The following is an 18,184-nucleotide window of genomic DNA, read 5'->3' on the forward strand; positions in this document are numbered from 1 at the left end:
AGTGGGTAAGAAGTACGTACTTATTTGTTGTGTGCAATTCGGTGAGGCTTGGTTTGTGGTGAGGCAGGACGATGATCGCGGTCCGTGGAGGACGGCTTGGAGGGATTCACCTCAGAGGAAAAGCGAAAGAAAACGGGTCGTGGAATCCCTGCGGCTACTTAGTTTGGGATTCATAGAACGGTCACTATATTATGAATCCCAAACTAAGTAGCCGGAAGATGAGGCTTGAGCGAAAAGGCAGTGCGAGCCGAAGATAATAGATACCGTGGCGGTGGTGGGTAGTCTCGTTCCCAGCCGTTGGGAACGTGGCAATTAGATAAGGCGTGTAGAGATTGCACTGCAACCTTCTGGTATACCGCACGTCTGGATCCGAAACTGCGGTGGGGGATGTGAGGAGAAACCGCCAGTTGCTGCCCGAGATGCTGGATAATGGGAGCGAAGCAGCACACGTGGTCATAGTCATAGTGGGCGCAACCCTGACGAAGGCCTTCCTAACAAAGCCTCTGCGAAAATGAGCGGTCTCTTTTGAAATGCAGCGCAGTCGGAGTGGATCACCTTGAAAAAGAAGGAGCGATTGTCTTTCTTTTTTTGAGGTGGCAGTGCCGCCCTTGTGTGGTTGCATTGGGCAAGCTGTGAAGAGCAAGTATGTACATATGTAATTGGGGCTTGAAGCTTGAGATCTTGAGAGTTCGACTCTGGAGCAGTCAAGTAGCTAGGCCTCATTAGGCATGACTAGGACTTGTCTAGGACTCTTCAGTGCCCGATGGTATTAAACGCTCTGCCAGGGAGACACTCAGGAAGTACTTACCTCTAAGCAACATTCAAGTACCTCCTAACGCGCTACTCAACTTGAAGCTTGAACTTCGGCGCGTCATCCGTTTCCGGCGTCATCGTCTGACCTCGGATCTGCCTGTACTTTGAGCTGTAGCCCGACCCCAGGTTCTTGGCAAAATAGCGGCAAAAGTTGGCAAAAGCCGTCGTAAAAATCGCTTTACTGGATAAGTACTAGTGGTCACCGAGGCACCGGAAGCTGTTGGCAGCGTCAATCCCGCGCGCGGATCAAACCAAAGAACCGACCCACCGGTGACCAATATTAGAAGGAAGACACCGGCGAGTTTCAGTCGAATCCACGATACGAAGCAGCTCAGGGGAGCTCGCGATGATTGATTGCAATATGATAAGCTCAGAGTCGCCGCCATCATCACAGATTCCAACGGGCCGGCTACTTGAAGATCTGCGAATTTTGCGGTGGATGTAGTATCATGTTGATGACTCTTGAACCTGGTGAGATCAGCCTGCGTTGATTATACCCAAATGTTACTAACGAGCCCTGTCAGGTCCTCTTCCAATTAGAGCCAGTGACTAGTGCAGACTAACTTCAGGATTCAAGCTCGCGAACGTAAAAGATACATGATATTGTGTGCTGTTAATCGGTTCACCTGCCAACGGTGCCGCGGTCTGTCGGACTTTAACAAGTACAAGGCATGAACCTATCAGCAGTTATCAGCCTCACCCAGTTACAGTTACTTATCAGCTTGCTAACAGCGCTGAAGTCGACGCCGGCCTCTATTGGCTAGGGACGGCCTTCGATTACCGGAGGAGGCGTGCGTCAATCATACCATCAAATTCAACCAAATTGCAGGGGCTCTCGAAAAGAAAGGTCAAAATAACGCTTTGCAGCCCTTTTCGACCGACTCGTGAGTCGCGAATCTGTCACAGGGAACTTTCCGGTCTCCAGTTCTCAAGTTCCAATCGGTCTGTCGCTTTTGCGAATCTGCAGGCAAAGCGCAATGGACGGAAGCTCTGTAATGAACTATCAATTCCTCGCCCGTGAAGTCAATTATCATCTTGGTGAGTACGACTCCACTATCGTCTCACATTACAATTGAACTTTTTGCGTACAGTATCTTCATTGACCCTCATGCTGTGGGATATGGTGCTTACTTCAAAGAGCGAGATAGAGCATATCTGGCCGTGCGTCTTTACAATCCAGTTCTGTGTACACCTGTAAATTATGCTGACCCCCTGTTTCAGGAAACCCTGGACCTCCTTTTTTAAGTGGTTGTACTTGTTCCTCCGATATTTCGGTCTTGCAACACAAATGTAAGCATTTTCTCTGATTTTCTATGCCCACTGAAATACTCCATCGATGTGCAGATTCCACCAATTTGCCGTCCCTCACCTTAACAGCGGAAAGGCCCTAAGATCAACTTGTTTTGCATGGTACATTTATAGTGCCATCCTTGCGCAGTTCCACACAACCGCTATCGAGATCATCTTGGCTGTGCGAGGTAAGCATTATTCTGCTTTCGAATAAGTGCAGTAAGCAACCGGGTCAATACCAGTGTATGCGCTGTTCAACAAAAGTCGCCGCATCGCTATCATACTAGGGTTGCAGATGACACTCGAGTATATAATTCTCGTGATTCTGGTCGGTGGCTACTTCAACGGGATCCCCTACATCCCGTATTGCATTCTGTCAACACCACCAGCTCAGATAACAATTCATGCGCAAGTCTCACTTTTCTCATCCGATTCACCACTTTTGTGAACAGTGCCTCCAGTATTGCAGCGGTAACAACGCAAAGCACCCTTCTAGGCCTTTCTCTTATGAAACATATCCTGGCCAGACGCGCTGGGTGGGGCCGGACACCACTTGTCTCCCTTTTAATTAGGGACGGAACAGCTACATATCTTTTAATATGTGGTACGAGCATTGCTTCTGACATTGTCATACTAATGACGATTTCATACGCTGTAGTGATCTTCGTCTGTGTCGGTTCGTTTTGCCAGCTCCGCGATGAGCGCACCTGTAATCACGTTCTTGTGAGCCTTTTCTACCTTACCAGAGACCAAATTTAACATTGTGGTTAGTTGGCTCATCTCGGTATTATCATCATGCGTGAGTGTAGTCGCTCTCGAACAGGACATGGCCTGAACATGGTTTTGAAGGGCTGTCGACTCATAATCAATATGCAACGTCTGGCAGTTGATGAGAAATCTTCACCTTGCTCGCTTATTACCTCACACATCGATGTTGAGTTTTCGTCTCAAGCATCATTTAAATCAATGTGATATCTTCTGTCACAGTGCAGTCATCTTGGCCATGATTATTGCAGAAATGCCCCGTTTTCGCAAGTGATGGGTAAAATGTTCTTCTCCGCTGATCGGAGGGCATAAGGAGATCATTTGATTCGGGCCTCAGGGAGCCTCCAGGAGTCCTAAACTGTAGCAATGCGATTTTGTGGCATTCAACCACGCACACCCTAAGCCCCTCTTTGTTCCTGGCCACCCCGCGTTCGATGTCTCAAGATGCCATATCTTATGCGTTTTCAGACAGACCACTAGTCATTCAAGTTGCCATATGTGCTTACGTTCCCTTGGGGCACGCGACCGCAACAGACCTTTGGTCCATACTCCTCTCTGGCCTTTTGGTCTACAACGGGCTGTTAAGTTTAGGGAGCCAGGTCGCGAGGTCCAACATATCGATATGAATATATGCACCTTCGCACTCGAGCTTTTAGGAGTTTACAATCAGGGTGACTTAGGCAGCCCCGAAACTGACTTTTCAGATGGCTTTGTAGCTACCTTCGGTGCTTCAGTTCGCTGATCAATGTGTGCCCCGTATCGGAACTATCTACTTGGACTGAATTGTCGGGTGCCGAATAATCCACAGGTGATGCGGAATATCTAGGAGGAGGTCACGATTCGCCATCTTACTGCCTAGCATGGAACATCTATATGTTTGTGGTAGTTTAGATTCATATTACAGCAGTCGAGACTCGAGATGGTGCTTTGCTGTCCGAGTTGGACTCCTCGTGAACGTAATTGAAGCCTTATTGTTATTGCTGACGCAGTCTTCAAGTTCCAACTGTGAATTCATGATCCGCTTTCAGATTTTACTTGAAGTTGTTTTCTTCAGTAGTGAATATCGGACGATGACTGGTGCCGCGCAGAGCCAACAGGAGGCTTTTACGTAAAATATACATTTATAGTAAACTCGTTATGTTAGTCATTTGCAGCAACTTGACTTATCTCATTGTCAAGCCCTACTACTCGACACGTTACGACGTCACCCAAGGGAAAGATTCGCGAAGAGGGGGACAGTAATCGGTCACGATGACCACTGCTGGGGAGGAGGAAAATGATTGGGAGCATCTAAATCGCACGAACTGGCGTGGCTTAGGACTCGCAGATCCAATCAAGAGGATCGAGGTATTCTTCATTTTTGCGCCTACTTATTGTTGCGCTCATCATTCACACCTCAGGACAAGTGGTTGTTATTGCCTGCATTCCTGAAAATCAAAGGTTTAGTCAAGCAGCATATCGACTCCTTCAATTATTTCGTCGATGTGGACATCAAAAACATCGTGAAAGCCAACAATAAGGTCACTTCAGATGTCGATCCTCGCTTTTGGCTCAAGTACACGGACATCCATGTCGGCTTCCCCGACCGCACCGATTTGGACGCAATAGACAAGAGTATCACCCCGCATGAATGTCGGTTACGCGATATCACTTATAGTGCTCCGATTCTTGTCACTATTCAATACACTCGCGGGAAGAACGTTGTGCGCAGACCTAATGTTAACATTGGACGGCTACCGATTATGCTGAGGAGCAATAAATGTGTGCTCACCTGGCAGGAATGAAGCGCAGCTGGCTCGAATGACGGAGTGTCCCCTTGATCCCGGTGGTTATTTTGTTGTCAAAGGCACGGAGAAGGTTATTCTTGTTCAAGAGCAGCTGAGCAAGAATCGAATAATTGTCGAAACTGACACTGTCAAGGAATCGTGCAAGCCTCGTGCACCTCGTGAGTGTCGTTCTCCAGATCTCGACCTCTTTCGCTAAAAACTGTCCCGCTAATCTACGTAAAAGCTCAACTCATGGTGGGCTCAAGTCCAAAACCTATGTTGCCACGAAAAAAGGGAAAATTTACCTTCGACATAATTGCATTCATGAAGATGTCCCGATCGTTATTGCGTTGAAAGCGCTCGGTATCCAGTCCGATAAAGAGATCCTTCTTTTAACTGCTGGAAACACCGAGGCTTATAAGATTGCTTTTTCGGCCAACCTCGAGGAGGCTGCCAAGTCAGGCGTATTCACAAGACATCAGGCACTTGAATGGATAGGATCCCGGGTAAAAGTCAACCGAAAAGTTGTTGGTCCACGAAGACCAGCCTGGGAAGAAGCCTTGGAAGCGCTTGCGACAATTGTCCTAGCTCACGTTCCTGTCATGGGCTTGGACTTCCGGTCCAAGGCAATTTTCGTGGCTACCATGACTCGCCGAGTTTTGATGGCGATGGATGATGAGAAAATGGTTGACGATCGGGATTATGTTGGAAATAAGCGATTAGAACTGTACGTCTCTTCTCCTTTAATCATTGTTAAAGGATTAATGCTTCCCAGTGCGGGTCAGTTACTTGCCTTACTGTTCGAAGACTTGTTCAAAACCTTCAATGCCAATCTCAAATCGGCGATCGATAAGGTACTTAAGAAGCCATCCAGGACCAACGAATTCGACGCTTTCAATACGATGCAATTTCAGGGAGATCACATAACCGCCGGATTCGTCCGTGCAATTTCCACCGGGAATTGGTCTTTGAAGAGGTTCAAAATGGAACGTGCAGGAGTCACGCACGTTCTCAGCAGACTGAGCTTCATATCTGCCCTCGGAATGATGACACGCATATCTTCCCAATTTGAAAAGACTAGAAAGGTTAGCGGACCCCGTGCTTTACAGCCTAGCCAGTGGGGCATGTTATGCCCAAGTGATACTCCGGAAGGAGAAGCCTGTGGGCTAGTCAAGAATCTCGCGTTAATGACACACATCACGACGGATGTAGAAGAAGGACCGATCATCCGTCTTGCACTGATGCTTGGCGTTGAAGGTGCGCTCGGATTGCGTTATACCTATCTCTAATGCGAATTACACTGCTAGATATCAGCTTAGCCACGGGTACAGAGATATACGGTCCACATACCTTTGTGGTTAACGTGAATGGCACAATCATTGGTCTGACTCGGTACCCAATGCGGTTTGTAACAAACTTCCGCAGACTGCGCAGAGCGGGCCGCTTCAGCGAGTTTGTTGGTATTTATGTTAATCACCATCATCACGCTGTTCACATAGCGAGTGATGGTGGACGAATCTGTCGACCAATGATCATCGTGGAGAACGGCCGCCCGAGAGTCACGTCAGTACATATCGCGGTAAGATCCCTATTCATTTTGGCGATCAAAGCAGAATGGTGAATTCGTTCTTTATTCAGCAACTCAAGCAAGGCACTGCTTCATTCGACGACTTCCTCCGAAATGGTCTCGTGGAGTACCTCGATGTGAACGAAGAGAACGATTCTTACATCGCACTTTATGAATCCGATATCGTCGCAACGACTACTCATTTAGAAATCGAGCCGTTTACTATCCTGGGTGCTGTCGCCGGTCTTATACCTTATCCCCATCACAATCAATCTCCTCGAAATACCTATCAATGTGCTATGGGTAAACAGGCGATAGGCGCTATCGGCTACAACCAACTCAATAGGATCGACACGCTTCTTTATTTATCCGTGTATCCGCAACAGCCAATGGTCAAGACGAAAACCATTGAACTTATCGGGTACGACCGCCTGCCGGCCGGTCAAAATGCTACCGTTGCGGTGATGAGCTATTCTGGGTATGACATTGAAGATGCTCTCATCCAAAATAAAGTTCGTCGCCATTTCCTGTTCTACTGGTCAGCAGGTAATCTCACTTGATGCACAGGCAAGTCTTGATCGTGGCTATGGAAGATGCCAAGTCCTGCGCAAGAACGCTACTCTTATTCGGAAATATCCAAACGGCACGTGAGTACAGATCTTGCCGAACGTATCTCTCTATCTTACTATCGATCTTCAGCTTTGATCGATTGGCAGATGCTCCCTTGGATGAGAACGGGCAAACTCAGAAAAAGTATGATATTGTTCAACTCGACGGTCTTGCTGGTGTCGGCGAGCGGGTTGACCCTGGCGATGTTTATATTAACAAGCAAACGCCAACGAACGCCAACGATAACACTTTCAGTGGCCAAGCCGCTGCAGTTCCCTACAAGAACGCGCCGATGACCTATAAATCCCCAGTTGCTGGTTACATCGATAAAGTCATGATCAGCGATACCGAGAACGACCAAACGTTGATCAAAGTCTTGATCCGACAGACCCGGAGGCCGGAGCTGGGTGACAAATTCTCGTCCCGACACGGCCAGAAGGGTGTATGCGGTCTGATCGTAAACCAAGAGGACATGCCCTTCAACGATCAGGGAATTAACCCTGGTAAGGTATTCATGTCCCTAGCTGGCGTTCGCTTAGTTAACTTTGGGGTCAGATACCATTATGAACCCGCATGGATTCCCATCTCGAATGACGGTCGGCAAGATGATTGAGCTTTTAGCAGGGAAGGTAATCCCCGCCGACCTTTACGCATATGTTTTATGTGCTAAATCTTGGTAGGCCGGAGTCTTAAGTGGTAAACTGCAGTACGGTACAGCATTTGGAGGCTCCAAGGTACAGATCCCAACGCTGCCGTTGATCGAACTCTGATGACGAATTATCTTACCGCCAGGTTGAAGACATGTCCCGGATCTTAATCGAGCATGGTTTTAATTATGCTGGTAAGGATATGCTCACAAGCGGTATCACTGGCGAGGCCCTGGAAGCCTACGTCTATTTCGGTCCCATATACTATCAAGCAAGTCAATTCTCTGTGTCATACAAGGTTTCAACTAATCAATTTTCTCACAGAAACTGAGTGAGAGAAGTCCCACAATACCACTGTCAATGATTGACTTCCATGCGCCACAGAACACATGGTAATGGACAAAATGCATGCCCGCGCTAGGTGCGATCGAGCAATCCTGAGAAATACTAGCAATCTATTACTGACTTGCTGATGTTTCTCTGAAGAGGGCCACGTGCGACTTTAACGCGTCAGCCTACTGAAGGTCGGTCCCGTGAGGGTGGTCTACGGCTCGGGGAAATGGAGCGGGACTGTCTCATAGGTTATGGTGCGACTCAGCTGTTGCTCGAACGCCTGATGATTTCTTCCGACAAGTTCGAGGTGAATGCTTGCCAGGAATGCGGTCTCATGGGGTACAACGGGTGGTGTACATACTGCAAGAGTTCGAAGAAGATGGCTAAGCTCACCATTCCGTACGCTGCAAAATTATTATTCCAGGAGGTTCGTCAGGACTCTTACACTTCGTGTCAAGTACTGATTCCCTGTACAGTTAATGGCAATGAATGTTGTTCCCCGGTTGATCCTTGATGACGCATAACCCTTGTATAACATGCCACGTAACTTCGGAATACCCGGCTAATGCGTACTGGAGTATAATGATGCTATGTACAACTTGAGTTGAAACAAGCAAACGGTTCCGTGCGCTCAAAATCTACTGAAATTGACTTGGGAGTGCACTGACAGCCAATTTTGAGGTACTGACGGTCAAATCTGAACACACTGAAACTGTGATTTGGCGCTCAGGTTTCCTACAGCCTCCTCGAACCTGTTGAAAGGAACTGAGTATGACTTTTATGAGAGCTGAAGCTAAGTTTGAAGCTTGAAGTCTCGTTATAACTTACTAAGTGCGCACCAGAAAACAAATGTGGCGTATGGGTACTTACATGGACTTTTGTCAAAATCGTGCACATCTAGTCGACCAATAGTGTTAAGGGCGCCTTTGCGTTTTAGGACAAAGAGCCAGTCAGCGACGTACCTGACACGATGACGTGCATGTAGTATGCTTGTTGTTGTCGTGACCTTCACGATGCTGTGCAGAGGTTCGTTACCCAACACGTAGCATAGGCGTTAACGCATATGACAATATTAATATCTAGCAGGAGCTAGCCTGAGCTAGCTGGCAGAGTCCTGAATGATTACGACATCTGCGGGGTGTGGGGTGAGAAGGATTCTTGGTTGCGAGGCAGGGAATTGCCCAAATTCAGGTGATACTTTGTCTTATTGTGTGTGGCCATATGACTCTAGACCCCGGATGAATCTAGGGTCCAAACCCGTCTGGACCCGGATCTAGGTTCAGGAATCATCACGACCCGTTTTCTCCGAGACTCGCTGCCCGAGTATTACCAGAGATTGCCAGGTTGGCATAACCTGGTAGATCCAGCCCAGCGTGATCCCTGACCCAAACGATTAGTGTGGGATACTGAGGCCGAAACTCGCAGATAAGCTGACGCCGGTCAGACAGACTCTCAGACTCGCCTGCTTTGCCGGCCCGTTGTTCCCCTGCAATTCAGCAACTGTTCTAGCTCGCTCTGATGTTTTTTGGAGGGAGGATGGCTAAGGCTGAATATGGGCGTCGAATGTATGTCTTTCAAATCTCCTTGGGTAGCTAGTCAGATTCAGGAACGAGATGGAATGAATTTTATGAGTGCTACAAAGAGCTTACAAAGAACCCTTTCCGCCCATCTGATCTCCGAGGACCAGTGCAAAGGGTCCGGAGTGAGGATGTGAAGTCGCCCGGTCCTGTATCTGGGCACGGAACTTGGCCATGTGGATCGAACTTTGTCTGGAGGTATCTTTGATAGATTCCATATAGTATGATCTGATCATGGTGATATTGAACCGTTTGCCTACCGGAAAGGGATGTACCCTGATGCCATGATGTACCTTTGAATGGGCAATTTCAATCTCTCACAGTAAATGGACGGCGTTCCCTAGCAGCAACCTGTGCTCGAAGTTGACCCACTTACGGAACAGCTTTGAACACCGAGGTCCGACAGTGCCTGTCGCTATAGGATATACAGCTCGGCACTACAGCAAGCCACCCTTGGCCATCCTCCACATAATTTGAACATTCACAGCTTTGAAAGACCGGTCCGTAAAGTGGATGGCAATATTACCAACTGTTGTCGCCCAATGAATGAGCTCGACAAGGTCGCCTTATTTATTTATTTTTCAAAAGAAAGTTGAGCCTGCAGAGTGACTTACCTCCCGACTCACGTCCGTACGTATATCTGACATTGCACGATCTTCGAATAGCCGCATCCTCATAAAGCCTCTGAAGCGCATCGTTCGACCTTTAATACTAAATGCATGAGACGTGATAAGTTCTGATAAGTTCCGCCAATCCTAGACTTAACCCAGAGGCAAACCTTGTCCATGAATAACTGTGACTGTGGCCCATCACAACTTGTCACACACTGTCACAAGCTTCGCCCTCTCAGGCCGCCACTCTTGAGTGAGTACGTAGTGTGCTAGGACCTCGAGTGAGTTCAGGAACATCGAGTGCAATGCCAGTTGGACACGTCGTCGAGGTTCGAAAACCAATTGTCGATTGAGCATTATGTTGAAATGGTACCATACTACCATTTGGGTATAATATAGGCGCTCATAACCCGGTTGTGTAGTCGATCCCAACGTCTTCCATCTCTTATCTGACATTCACTTTGATTTCTCACCATGAATGCAAAGGGCAACAGTGCAACTGCGCTACGACGGCTAATGACCGAATACAAGCAATTAACCTCAGGAGGTTGATATTTTGGCGTCTTGTGAATGATATAGTCGTTACTCACTGGGCTTTCAGGCTCGCCCGATGGGATGTTCACTGCAGGTATTTACTTTAAATACAATCGCCAGAATTGTTGATAGAAAGCTGTTCTAGGTCCAATCTCAGAGTCTGACTTCTTCACTTGGGAGGCTCTCATTTGTGGACCAAAAGATACACCATTTGTAGGTGATCTCTTGCAAGATGTGCTCGTGATATCGATCGTGTAACAATTTGACATTTCAGGAGGGTGGCGTCTTTGTCGCCAGGCTGACTTTTGTAGGATAACATGTCATGATGCTCATCTCACAAATGTAACTGAAGGGTCGAGCCTAGCCACAGGACTATCCGTTATCACCTTTCAAGATGAAATTCGACCCTCCCTTATTCCATCCGAATAGTGAAAACATCTTCTTGATGATGTATGATCACCCTACTGATGGTACACAGTTTATCCCGATGGAAACGTGTGTATATCAATCCTCCACACGCCTGGAGATGACCCTACCATGTATGAACAAGCCTCTGAAAGATGGAGTCCCGTGCAGAGCGTTGAGAAGGTGGTCTTAAGTGTAATTTCCATGCTTGCCGGTATGTTCACCGAATCTGATCTCTGATCTGCCCTATTCTTGATCGTTGACGCTTCACTTGACAGAACCAAATTTGGAGAGTGGTGCTAACATCGACTGTTGCAAGTTGTATCGGGAGAACAAGCCGGTGAGCGCTGGATCACTGTCATGTCACGCCCTTGAATCTCATAAACACGACCCATGCACTTAGGAGTATGAGAGGCTGGTCAGGGAGTCGATTAGGCAACAACTAGGTGTATGAGTACTGTGATATGTAACACTAGAATATGATATTGCCAGCACGTTCCTTGGATGCAATAATTCGCTGAACTAATCTATTTGGAATAGGTTAAATGAGATGACGAGCCTTACTGTAAGTATGGCGGAACTGAAAACTCTAGATCATGCAATATATTACCGTGAAGGGGCATAACGCTTGAAAACTCTGTTGTCGTATTCTGGACCCGTCTTGCCAAATATGTGGCGTTCCACATACTCATTCCGAAACATCCCACGAGGGTCGACCGCCTGAAGTACACGGGTGAAGTCGTCGAATTGGGGATACATTCTGCGAAGCGCCTCCGGACGGAGGGGATGTGCCTTAGCCCAATGAGGCCGGCCACTGTGACGGTACAAGATGGCTTCAAAACGCTCGAACAGCGTCTTGTAAGGAACCTCGCACCCGTAGGGTCTTCGCAAGTCTCAGCTAGAGTAGAAAAGACAGAACGTGATACGTACTTAAATTGAACTATCCCGATCCAGCAAGTCTTCTGTCCGTTGCTGGGACTTAGCCAGATGTCGTCTCCGTCGGAGAATCGCACTTCAATAGGGAAATGAGGGCGGAGACCTTTGGGGTCGGAGAGCTCGCGCGTGATCCAATCATGCAAATCATAAAGACAGGCTTTCGTGTTTTCGTAAGGGATAGCCCATTCAGTAGTGTGCTGCGGGTACTGCAATGGGGTCGGTAACATGATAAACAACAGATGCCTCCACTCACTCTGCACTCCAAGTTAAAGATACGGAAGCTTTCATCGATCGCGGTAACTTTGGTGCTGACTAGCCATGCTGCAAAGCGACCGATGAAGATGTTCAGTGACAAGATGTATCTTGCCACAAAAAGTAGAAACTGCACTACGTGAAAGCCGAAAAACGAATGCCAGAGCCAGCTTCCTGCCGGTTTGGCTGGCTAGAAGGGGATTCAGTTGGAGAGGGCACAATCTGAGCACATGAACTAACCTCTACGGTACGGTCGGCTGAACTAACCCGCATGGTGTCCGCAGCTGGGAACCACCAAAACCGAACATGTTCTGAGGCAGTGACGAGGCTGTCCAAGATTTGCACACATTCATGAAACTGGATGGATTGCTGAACTTCTTTGAGGCGAAACGCGGGTTCCACCTCAAGGGTAACCGTCAAGATAAGGCCCGTGCTGCCCAATCCGCATATTGACGCCATGAAAAGATCGGGCCTCTCTTGGCGAGAACAGAATACGCGAGATCCATCCGCCAGCAACAACGACAGTGCCATGACATGCGTAGGAATCACGCCATAGTTGATACCAGTTCCGTGGGTTGCGGTTGTTACAATACCGCCCAAGGTTTGGTCGGAGATCGAGCCGACATTGATCATGGCAAGGCCATGGTTTGCAAGTTCGGCATGCAGTGCATCAAGTGTAATTCCGGCCTGAGCGATGACATATCTTTTATCTGCATGGATCTGGACAAGCGAGGATCAGCATCAATTTTGCGCGCTTACAGGTGCTAATGATAAATCAATGACAATTGACCAGAATACCTCCGACGGCGGGGTCGGTCGGGGATGCAAACGAAGTTTAACCCGAATGAGTCTAAAATTATGCTCACCTCCAAAAGCCGGTCGAGCTTGGTGGTTCGCAGCATGTAGCCGGTGGTGCAGGCGAGGTCACTGGGGCTATGGCCCACTCCGACTGCTCGGACCACTCTGCCTTCACGTCGAGCGAGTTCTAAAATGAGCTCGCAATGGTATTCTGTCTCTGGCTCAAATATTGCGAGTGGGGAACAAGCGAATGTCCGACTCCAATTGGTAAAATTGGCTTTGGGAGAAGTATGAGGGACGGTTATTGGCTGGAGCAGGCCATAAAGGTGCGCAAGAGAAATGGCGGAAAGCTGGTACATTGATGTCGGCGTCGACATTGCAGGAACGAATAGCGAGGAGATGGGCCGTACATTGCAAAGCCTTTATAAGTTTTTTTGGGTGACGACTCATATGTCAACGATCCTCTGTAAGACAGCTCGGCGAACTCCGAGCAAACGGATATGACCGGATATCGCACTGCAATCAAAGTGTGGACGAGAGTGGAGGTAACGCTCGAAGGCACTGTGCACTACCAATAGGCACCAGGTCACATAATCCAAGATCGGGGTCTGAGATCTCTTCACCCACTTACACTTGCGGTCAAATCGGAGGATTCAACCCAGGATAGCCAGGTAGATCTGATGCCATACATTTGCAGGTATCCCCCCGTGGCAGAAAAACGTGTGAGACGAGTCCCCGGATCTGAATGATAAACCTGCATCATGGCGTGCTAGGGGCGTCATGCACTTACTCAAAACCTTCAGGACGTTCACATCATCGATCATCGACGACATACCTGCGAATTCATCACGGTCTCAGGATCGGCCGACCCATCGTCTCCCATCGTCCATCAAACTGGATTTAATGCCATTTTTTCGTATCCCACATGGCTGTCAATATAACTGTCAATATTTGGGTGCGCTGGAAGGGTATATTGCCTCATGACGGAAAAACCTTTGATAAATTTACAACAATTTAGCCACTGGTGTCAGATCTAGAAGAACGTGAAGCAGCCTACTACATTTCCGTTTCATGCAAAGCTGTGGTTGCGTTGGCAAACTTTTGCCGCTCTCCCACGGGGACTGGACACTTCCGTCTCGGTATTTTAGGTCATTCCACCATCGTATATATATTTAGCAAGCAGCGCCAGGAACATACTTATGAACATTAATAATAACGCAACCATACTCCAGGCAAGCAGAGCAAGTACATGCTAGTCCTTACAATTAACATGCCAATCAATTGAGAAAATCAAAGACAACTCTGCTCCACTCCTGCCCCTCGTAGTACAAAACACCTCGGACCTCCGCACTATCAATCTCCAAACCCAGTTCGAATTCTGTGGACGAAGATCAGGTTAAGTTATTCAGAAACGGACAATCACAAGCCTGTGAAGAAGCCGTTGGGCTGCGGTATGCTGGCATTCTGCTGGAACGTGGGCAGAGAACTCAGATTGACAGTCCATTTACAGAGCTCCGTTGTTTCGCCCTTCAAGACGTATAGGTCAGTGATATGCTGAAAATATCCGTGACGTGGCACATACTTCGTCAGTATATCGCATCATCCTGTCCGAGTCGGAAGTATACAACACAGCTACGAATATACAATCTGCATATCGATGAGTATAATGAAGCGGTGATAATCAGCGTAGGGTTGTATCGCACCCTGTCCATTCTGTGAGAATTTGCTGCAGTGCAAGTTAAACTAGGCAGTTCAGTTGTACCAATGTAATTGGGCACTTACCAAAATTTCGTCTTCAATATTTGGCTTAAACAAGACAAGGGTCAACAAGAGAACGTTCGAGAGTAGACCGCTAGTTACCCTTTTCGCAGGATGGCACCCTTCATGACCAAGTATTGCAAACTAGGACCGGTAATCAATAAACACGCTGCAAGGTCACGAACCGTCATTACCGGTTGTCACAAATGGGAACGTTCGCATTGTTTTCCTTGATGTATGCAGGACGTTTGGCCCAGTCCTCTGGTTCAGCAGGGAGTTTCACCTTGTCACGCACACGATCAAAACAGGGAAGCAAGGAATCTAAAGCGAGAGCGCCTACTTTCATAATGTATGATCGTGGAGCGATCACGGTGGATACGATTGATTTACGAGCAAGTCCGTACTGTGCGGCACCTCGCACTGTAGCCGTGTCGGCGTCAGAAGGGCGAGCGATGACCTTGATTCTCCCCGAAAATTGCGCCTGTCCCACGAGGGTGTGTATGAACTGATAAACTCGTCCATAACACGCTATTCGTGTAAACGCACCTCAACTCTTCTAACTAAATATTCGCTGCCAGCGAACCCTCCCACGAGAAGCAGGGCATCGATGCGCTGCTCAACCTTCTTTGACTGTTCTTCGATCATCTCGAGGACCTGTCAAAGGACCTTAACCAATGAAAATAGCGGGATTTCACGACGGAGGTCACCTGATTCACTACGGGATCAAAGACCTCTCGGCGGATGAGATTCCCTGGAATAGCAAGTTCTCCATTGATCAATCCAACGGAAGAATCGTGGGGATCCTGAACATTGAAACATGTGAAGTTGAAGTATGTGTCTGCGGATAGTGCGCCTAAGCGTGAGATTCCGAGGGCAACAATTTCCTTACCATCGTCGCTCTCGCCCCTAAATGCGAGCTTATCGGTCTGGCTGAAAGAATGCATGAAATAGGCGAGACTAGCGGCATCCAAATGTGCAGGATGATCAGCCAAAAGAGTTTTTACGAGCTCTCGGAATCGCAAATCAAGGAAAAGGGAACCGCAATTGGCTCCAGATCGAGCACACATCTCGGCGATCTCAAGGTTGGACATTTGCCCAATGATTTTGTAGACGGCGAGGTCCTATTGCCGCAGGATGCGTCAGGCGGGCGAAACAAATCGTTACAAGGAAACGTACGACTGTACCGCCACCAGCGTCACATATCATAAAGTTCTGGTTTGGCTTGAGCTTGTGCAGGTCCGTCAGTCTGGCACAGTGGACAGCCGCAGCCTCTGGTTCGCTGAAAATGCGTGAGCTGAATGAACGGCGATCATGTAAGAGCTATCGTACGTGATGATACGCAACCTGTCGCGCCAGCGACCATCGCCTGCATGAGCAGACTGCACAAGGCCTGCGGCGATGGCAGCTTCGCGCATCATATCGCATCCTTTAGCATCCCATGCTGCCGGGCACGTCACGAGCACATCAGCCGAGTCTGAAAGAACAGTAGATAAATTAAGGCATCCATATCTTTGATGTGGTCACTGACTGAGATCTGCTACAGCTCCAATGTCACGAGTAATTTGCTCTTTAGCGTATTCCCACAGACACGATAAGAAGTCGATGATGAGATCCATTGCTGTTTTACCGGGCTAGAATCCCATAAATTTTGATGCCATAGGATGAAGAATGACACAGACAGGTAATTGAGGTAGTCGAGGGTCAATTGTACTTTCATCACGAAGAGCACGCGGTTCGAGGAAAAGCTTGAACCTTGAACCGAAACATTTCAGTCAGGTACGTTGGGTTCATAACTTGGAAAAAACCCCACCATTCGCAACGCGTAGTACCAGGCATGGTGCTGGCGTTCTTCGCTTCCAGTCCCCATGCAAGAACTCGACCATGTTCGTCGTAGAGCAAGCACGTAGGCACCTTGCGGAAAGTTTCGAAAGATCCAGGCCAATGAAGGATTTGTTGTATCTTCCCAGACGCAATTCGAGACGAGGCATATGCCTATTTGCGATTTAAAGAATAAGCTGCAGAGCCTTCATAGAATCATGTCAACTCACAACACCAGAAAATGTTGTTCCTGAATTCAAATCAATATAAGACTGCGCTAGTGACAACATGAATACTCACCGAAGTCGATAGAGATGGACATTTTCCCCTCGTCTGAAGGTACCTGATCAACCCTTGCTGGAGATGTGTGTGGTACTGCAGTGGATATTGAAGGGGGGATACTGCCGTTCCTTGGCGGAACATGGACGGGGTCAGGGTGGAAGAGAGGCGGAAAGAACATGGTAGAATTGGACGGTCCTGAGGGATTATACGCAGCCGGGGGTGACATCAACGGTGGGCCTCCAAGGTTGGGACTCAAAGGAGTTGCGTAAACCGAGCCTTGCGGAGGTGGTGACGGTGTGTGATTCCAAGACGAGCCGTTTATCGACCTGTTGTTCTGATGAAAGCTTGGTGGAGGCGGAGAAGGTCCATGAGGGATGAGCAATGGTGGTTTTTCTGCCAACGACTGTCCGTGATGTTGAGCGCCCGGATGAGGACCAGGCTGCTGGTTGATGATACCAGTGTTCACAGGCTGTACCCTGTTCGCATACTGGGTGTCAGGAGCACTCGCTGATTCCCCACAACAGCCCATATTGAAAGCAGCGGAGAAGAGAGCGAAACTGAGGCAGTATGCCTCGCCTTCAACGTGACAGCTGACCCTGGCCGCCCTGGCGTGGCAGTGCACATGTCGTGAAGCGTCGAACTAATAGCGCCCACCAGTATTAGCCGCCCAGGCATAAGCATCACCCCCTACACCGACACCGATAAGCACGTTGACCGTAATGCTAGTGCTGAAGATGTACTGCCGAGTCTCAACCCGGCAGAACTTTACTAGACTATGACACATGTACTGGATTGACGTTACGCATACTACAAATTGTAGCATGGTCATGAGTAGAAATCCTTGAGAAATCTCCATCCTGGTGGGTCACGCTTGAGCCCATCACTTCCTGCTGAAATATTATTTGAGCTACGTCATGGACGAACATTAATCAAAGTAGGCTATGAAAATTACGAGCTCTTGCACATATATTATTTGTGACTCCACAGACGCAGGAAGCTTCCTAGCGGGCAGGCCGCTGCAGGAGTATGTCCTCACGCAGCCATCCCTGATGGGCAAGAATCACGACGATGGCAACGGTTCTTGCAGACGGAAGCCCGTTATCAGATGAGATCCGGAAACAGGGAAAATGTTGTGGGCTCCTCTTCACGCCGGTGGGATTTTCTGGTATTATGCTCACCGGTTCTCTGATGGTAGCCGCAACTAACCCAAGTCAGACCCCAGGGCTGGTGTCTATATTATTACATATCAGCGTTGTCGTCCACTGTGAGTATTCATACTGATGCAACCTGGCTGTTAATCATGATCTTTCGATAATAATGTAATCAGCTGCAATCCTGTGTGACCATCAGCGAATGGGAATTGCTCCCTCGCGGCAGAAGGTAAGGAACTATAGGGTGTATTATATTTGCGCCACTTACGCAT

The 18,184-nt window shown here is 48.3% G+C and overlaps 6 protein-coding genes across 6 annotated transcripts; 3 read left to right on the forward strand and 3 right to left on the reverse strand.

Moving 5' to 3' along the window:
* Nucleotides 1-741: 741 nt before the first annotated feature.
* Nucleotides 742-1,284, reverse strand: EDB91DRAFT_359276 (uncharacterized protein). The gene is made up of 3 exons (XM_041326995.1): nt 1,082-1,284; nt 809-1,030; nt 742-751 (listed from the first exon to the last, which is right to left on the reverse strand). The coding sequence occupies exons 1-2, from the start codon at nt 1,200-1,202 to the stop codon at nt 888-890; spliced, it is 264 nt and encodes an 87-aa protein (XP_041177109.1). The 5' UTR covers nt 1,203-1,284; the 3' UTR covers nt 742-751; nt 809-887.
* Nucleotides 1,285-1,481: 197 nt separating this feature from the next.
* EDB91DRAFT_359136 (uncharacterized protein) lies at nt 1,482-3,179 on the forward strand. Its single transcript, XM_041326994.1, has 10 exons — nt 1,482-1,697; nt 1,781-1,851; nt 1,905-1,974; nt 2,035-2,103; nt 2,158-2,291; nt 2,346-2,511; nt 2,565-2,707; nt 2,762-2,826; nt 2,875-2,902; nt 2,953-3,179. The coding sequence occupies exons 2-10, from the start codon at nt 1,791-1,793 to the stop codon at nt 2,991-2,993; spliced, it is 777 nt and encodes a 258-aa protein (XP_041177110.1). The 5' UTR covers nt 1,482-1,697; nt 1,781-1,790; the 3' UTR covers nt 2,994-3,179.
* A 940-nt stretch (nt 3,180-4,119) lies between these two features.
* Nucleotides 4,120-8,314, forward strand: EDB91DRAFT_1237356 (beta and beta-prime subunits of DNA dependent RNA-polymerase; the record flags this gene model as incomplete). Its single annotated transcript, XM_041321579.1, has 15 exons — nt 4,120-4,215; nt 4,269-4,629; nt 4,655-4,793; nt 4,879-5,361; nt 5,410-5,891; nt 5,942-6,213; nt 6,273-6,713; nt 6,769-6,848; nt 6,901-7,313; nt 7,366-7,439; nt 7,491-7,544; nt 7,603-7,732; nt 7,842-7,878; nt 7,944-8,217; nt 8,267-8,314. The coding sequence occupies 15 exons, from the start codon at nt 4,120-4,122 to the stop codon at nt 8,312-8,314; spliced, it is 3,384 nt and encodes a 1,127-aa protein (XP_041177111.1).
* A 2,138-nt stretch (nt 8,315-10,452) lies between these two features.
* EDB91DRAFT_1053401 (ubiquitin-conjugating enzyme/RWD-like protein) lies at nt 10,453-11,371 on the forward strand (the record flags this gene model as incomplete). Its single annotated transcript, XM_041313749.1, has 8 exons — nt 10,453-10,525; nt 10,580-10,606; nt 10,658-10,725; nt 10,787-10,819; nt 10,877-10,940; nt 10,991-11,131; nt 11,196-11,257; nt 11,321-11,371. The coding sequence occupies 8 exons, from the start codon at nt 10,453-10,455 to the stop codon at nt 11,369-11,371; spliced, it is 519 nt and encodes a 172-aa protein (XP_041177112.1).
* Nucleotides 11,372-11,523: 152 nt separating this feature from the next.
* On the reverse strand, nt 11,524-13,262 carry EDB91DRAFT_1053302 (L-gulonolactone D-arabinono-1,4-lactone oxidase; the record flags this gene model as incomplete). The annotated part of the gene is made up of 5 exons (XM_041313738.1): nt 11,524-11,800; nt 11,848-12,059; nt 12,107-12,295; nt 12,346-12,825; nt 12,972-13,262. The coding sequence occupies 5 exons, from the start codon at nt 13,260-13,262 to the stop codon at nt 11,524-11,526; spliced, it is 1,449 nt and encodes a 482-aa protein (XP_041177113.1).
* A 791-nt stretch (nt 13,263-14,053) lies between these two features.
* Nucleotides 14,054-17,495, reverse strand: EDB91DRAFT_1133256 (actin-like ATPase domain-containing protein). The gene is made up of 18 exons (XM_041318728.1): nt 16,780-17,495; nt 16,710-16,729; nt 16,472-16,653; nt 16,341-16,413; nt 16,190-16,292; nt 15,991-16,135; nt 15,838-15,940; nt 15,551-15,782; nt 15,369-15,499; nt 15,208-15,315; nt 15,002-15,142; nt 14,856-14,944; nt 14,764-14,805; nt 14,686-14,709; nt 14,607-14,629; nt 14,486-14,550; nt 14,331-14,430; nt 14,054-14,281 (listed from the first exon to the last, which is right to left on the reverse strand). Exons 1-18 carry the CDS (start codon nt 17,288-17,290, stop codon nt 14,181-14,183), a joined length of 2,193 nt encoding a protein of 730 aa, XP_041177114.1. The 5' UTR covers nt 17,291-17,495; the 3' UTR covers nt 14,054-14,180.
* Between the last annotated feature and the right edge of the window lie 689 nt (nt 17,496-18,184).

Source organism: Suillus paluster, assembly GCF_016628075.1.
Source record: "Suillus paluster strain FC165 chromosome Unknown EDB91scaffold_26, whole genome shotgun sequence".
Lineage (NCBI taxonomy): Eukaryota > Fungi > Basidiomycota > Agaricomycetes > Boletales > Suillaceae > Suillus > Suillus paluster.